Below are 3769 nucleotides of genomic sequence, written 5' to 3' on the forward strand. Positions count from 1 at the left end.
ATATACTCGTGACCAGGAGGCGCTTGAAACTGCAGTAAATGAAGATAATACAGTCGAACCCCGAGTTACGCGGGGGATACGGTCTTAAAAAACACTGTGTAACTCGAGGCATTAGTCTATGGAAAATAGGGGGACCTGGGACCAAGATTTGGTAATCTTATTTCATAATAAAAGGGTATGTAAACCCAAAATAATAATTAATTAATAATAAATTAATTAATAATAAATAAATAATTAACAGCCTTATTAAAACATTTACTCACAATTTAAAACTTGATGAAATTACAGTTTAAGAAATCGGGTTAGAAAAACCGTTAAAAATAAAATAATACTTCTAATTAGACACGTCCAACGTGGACCACAGTGACAAAAGTATTGATAAAACAGTGTTGGACTTATTATGTAAACATTAATAAAATTAGCAGTAATATAAAAACCAAACAAACTTGAACAACTAAAATTGGATTCAAAAATATAAATTCCCAAAATAATAAAATGATGATATTATACGATATGATAGTTATGGTAACGTAACGGCTCGACTCGCAATCCGAGGGTCGCGGGTTCGAATCCCCGTCACACCAAACATGCTCGCCCTTTCAGCCGTGGGGGCGTTATAATGTGACGGCCAATCCCACTATTCGTTGGTAAAAGAGTAGCCCAAGAGTTGGCAGTGGATGACTAGCTACCTTCCCTCTAGTCTTAACACTGCTAAATTAGGGACGGCCAGCGCAGATAGCCCTCGTGTAGCTTTGCGCGAAATTCAAAACAAACAAAAACTAAATCCTTCGTTTAAATCACAAGGGATCTTAGTTTTAAGTTGGAAGATAAGACGATGTTCAAGGCTTTCACGTTTTAATTTAAATGGTGCATTTTTCGTGACATGTTTTGCATGTTTTTTTTTCCAGCCTGATGTTTTTCTTCTAGCCTAATTCAATTATAACACGGTCTACATTGCCTGACGATTATCGTCTGTTCGAAATGTCGCATTAATAAAATAAAAAACTTTTCATTCAGACGTGTCAATTTGTTTTTTGTTTTCATTTTTCCAAGTTTTTTCATATCACGTATCAAGACTTCAAATCAATAACCGCTCTACCACGTATACGTAAAGCAGGGCATCACTTGAGTTGAAACATTGGTCGCATTACATAAAGCACGTATACGTGAATCAGTGTAACTCGAACTCGTGTAATTCGGGGTTCGACTGTACTTGAATGTACCGATGTATTATATGTTTAATGAGATCAAAACACGCATAGTTATGTTTACATAAGCAAGCAAATAGTGATGAGTTTAGTATGGAGGACTTTATTAGCTATTGATATTACATAATAGAGAAACAGCACTGATAAAATAAATAAATAGACATCCACAACAAGAAGCTCACTCGTCGTCTTATGCGCTCTACGAAACAATAAGACATTTGATTAAATTTGCAAGCCTTTTGGAAACAGTTTAAAATGCTAGATGGGTGTGGTTTCGGCTAAATGGCTGCTTCTGAAATATTAAACTTCTCAACAGCTTTGTAAAACGGTAAAATAGAACATTCTAGTATTCCTTAGCTACCCCATACTAAGACGGCCGTGTTATGAACAGTGCAGGGCGGGATGGAGAAGTTTTTGCCTGTGGTATAGCATATAATGAAACTAGGCCCAACAATATGGCAACAAAGTTGGAAATATGCACTGATATTGCACCATACTGGCAAATGAAGTTCGAGTTAGGAATTACCGATTTCTCAACACCAGGAGTTAAAAGGCAAGGTGTTCCTTTTATTCTACTGATAATAGATTAAAGATATTTTATGCTGCTTCTGTTTAGCAAACAGTTGGGTCACATAGATGTTTTATATTTCATAAACCGATGAAAGTTTGAACTTGTGGTTAGAGCTTCTCGAACTGCGTGAGCATCTGCTTGGCTTAAAGTTTATGAGACGTGTCAGCTATACCGCGATTAAAATAAAAAGTTTTGATTTCCTCTTCATGAGGCCCAGTATTTCTCCACCATACTGAAACCTCGTTTTGGACTCGAAGTCCATCGAATTGCAAATTCGCCATTATCTTAAAGTTCGAAACGTCAATCGTGCTAGCCAAATCAGTATTCCTACTTGATGTAACAACTATAAGAAGCTGAAAATAGGCCCCGAAGTTTATCATATTACTTGGGTTCTGTTGAAAGTATTTTATTGTTTTGTGCTTCTTCAAGGAATGTTAACCATGCCGCGACTTAGCAACTGCTCAAATAATTTTCAGTGTAAACGTTGGTTTACTTTCACGAAGCCTATATTATAATATTCTTATTCTGGATTGATAAAAATTTGCAAAGTGCAGTTAGTCCCATTTTCCAAGTGTGACAAACATGGACGCCTTTTGGCGCGAGCTGGATACTATCAACTAACATACCTTTCCCGAACGGTTATTCATAGGCCAATCAGCGCTTAACATGGTCGTGTGATAGGATATCATCCTGCCGAAAAAAACAATATATTAAAATAACAAACAAGTACATGCATAAAAAATGTTTAGTAATATTTTTTTCAATGTCTCATGATTTGCACAGAACAAATTAACAGTACTGGTGTATAACAGAAAGTGTATGAATAAGAGAAAAACAAAAAACTTGAAAAATATAAATAATTCGATCGACACCATTTTTGTCGTACGCTACCGACGACGAGGTCTTGTACTGAACTAGAGCTCATTAGGCTGGTTGGATTTACATACAATGACTTTACTGAAACGCTATTCATATTAGTCTATTAAAAGACAATTCGCCTCTCTGTGGCTCATCGGTTAGTCTCACTGCTTACAAAGCTAAAATTCGAGTTTCGATACCCGCGGTGAGCAGAGCATGGATAGCTCATTGTGTAGCTTTGTGCTTAATAACAAACAAACAAGAGGCAATCCAGACAGCCTGATGAGATCCAGCATACAATAAAGTATAGTCGAGATATCATTATACATTTTTTTTTTTTTTTACTGGAAATCCGTCTTGAGCCCTTATAGAAGAAAGATGTGTGACTTAAACTATTATTAGTCTTACTGTGATGTAATGTCACGCGCATACTACGTCACTTTGATTGGGTATAAAAGAAACTCACAAGTAAGATTTAAATACCATTAGTTTTAATATTTTACACGGTTAAGGGAAAATTTGTTTTAAAGTTGAAATAAATTAAAACACAATAATCAGGAGTGTGAAGGTAAGTTTAGTAAATTTTAAGTTTGCTTTAACACATTAAGACAGCGTTTCATTTTCATTAATAAAAAATATACCAACATGCTTAATTTTGCATTATTGCACTACTGACTTCCCTGATCGTTTGCGCTCACCTTTGGGGGGGGGGGCACTTTGTATGCCTACCAATTGTTTAATTCTGTTAAATGTCACACGAGATACTACTGTCTTGTGTCGCTTCGTATTTATGGCAGGTTTTAAAACCATTTGCTGATTTGGTTTAAAATTACAAGTCACGTTAGTATTCAATATTTGCACTTAACCTGACGCCCGAATCAAGGATTTATCTTAATTACGTAAACCCTATGAAATGAATGTCTTAGATCAGGAATTCCCAACCTTTTTGTTCCTCTGTAGCCCTTGGCCTTGGGCATTCTGACAGGTTCCCATGTACCCCTAAAAATTAGGGATCAAAAATTGATAAAATTTCATTGGTTTTATATTATCTTATTATGAAATCTGTATGTGTGGACTGCATAAGGATCTTATAGTATTGACAACATCGATAAATGGAACTCAGCGTATATTT

General features: G+C 35.7%; 1 protein-coding gene across 1 annotated transcript in view; it reads right to left on the minus strand.

The window, feature by feature from the left end:
- LOC111087164 (amiloride-sensitive sodium channel subunit alpha-like) overlaps window positions 1-3769 on the minus strand; it is a gene marked incomplete at its 5' end in the record, with an annotated part of 19817 nt that overhangs the window by 4189 nt on the left and 11859 nt on the right. The window contains one exon of the mRNA XM_022392839.1: window positions 2406-2469. Coding sequence (XP_022248547.1) covers window positions 2406-2469 — 64 coding nt within the window. The remainder of the gene's footprint in view (window positions 1-2405; window positions 2470-3769) is intronic.

This window comes from Limulus polyphemus, unplaced genomic scaffold, assembly GCF_000517525.1.
Source record: "Limulus polyphemus unplaced genomic scaffold, Limulus_polyphemus-2.1.2 Scaffold1813, whole genome shotgun sequence".
Taxonomy (NCBI): domain Eukaryota; kingdom Metazoa; phylum Arthropoda; class Merostomata; order Xiphosura; family Limulidae; genus Limulus; species Limulus polyphemus.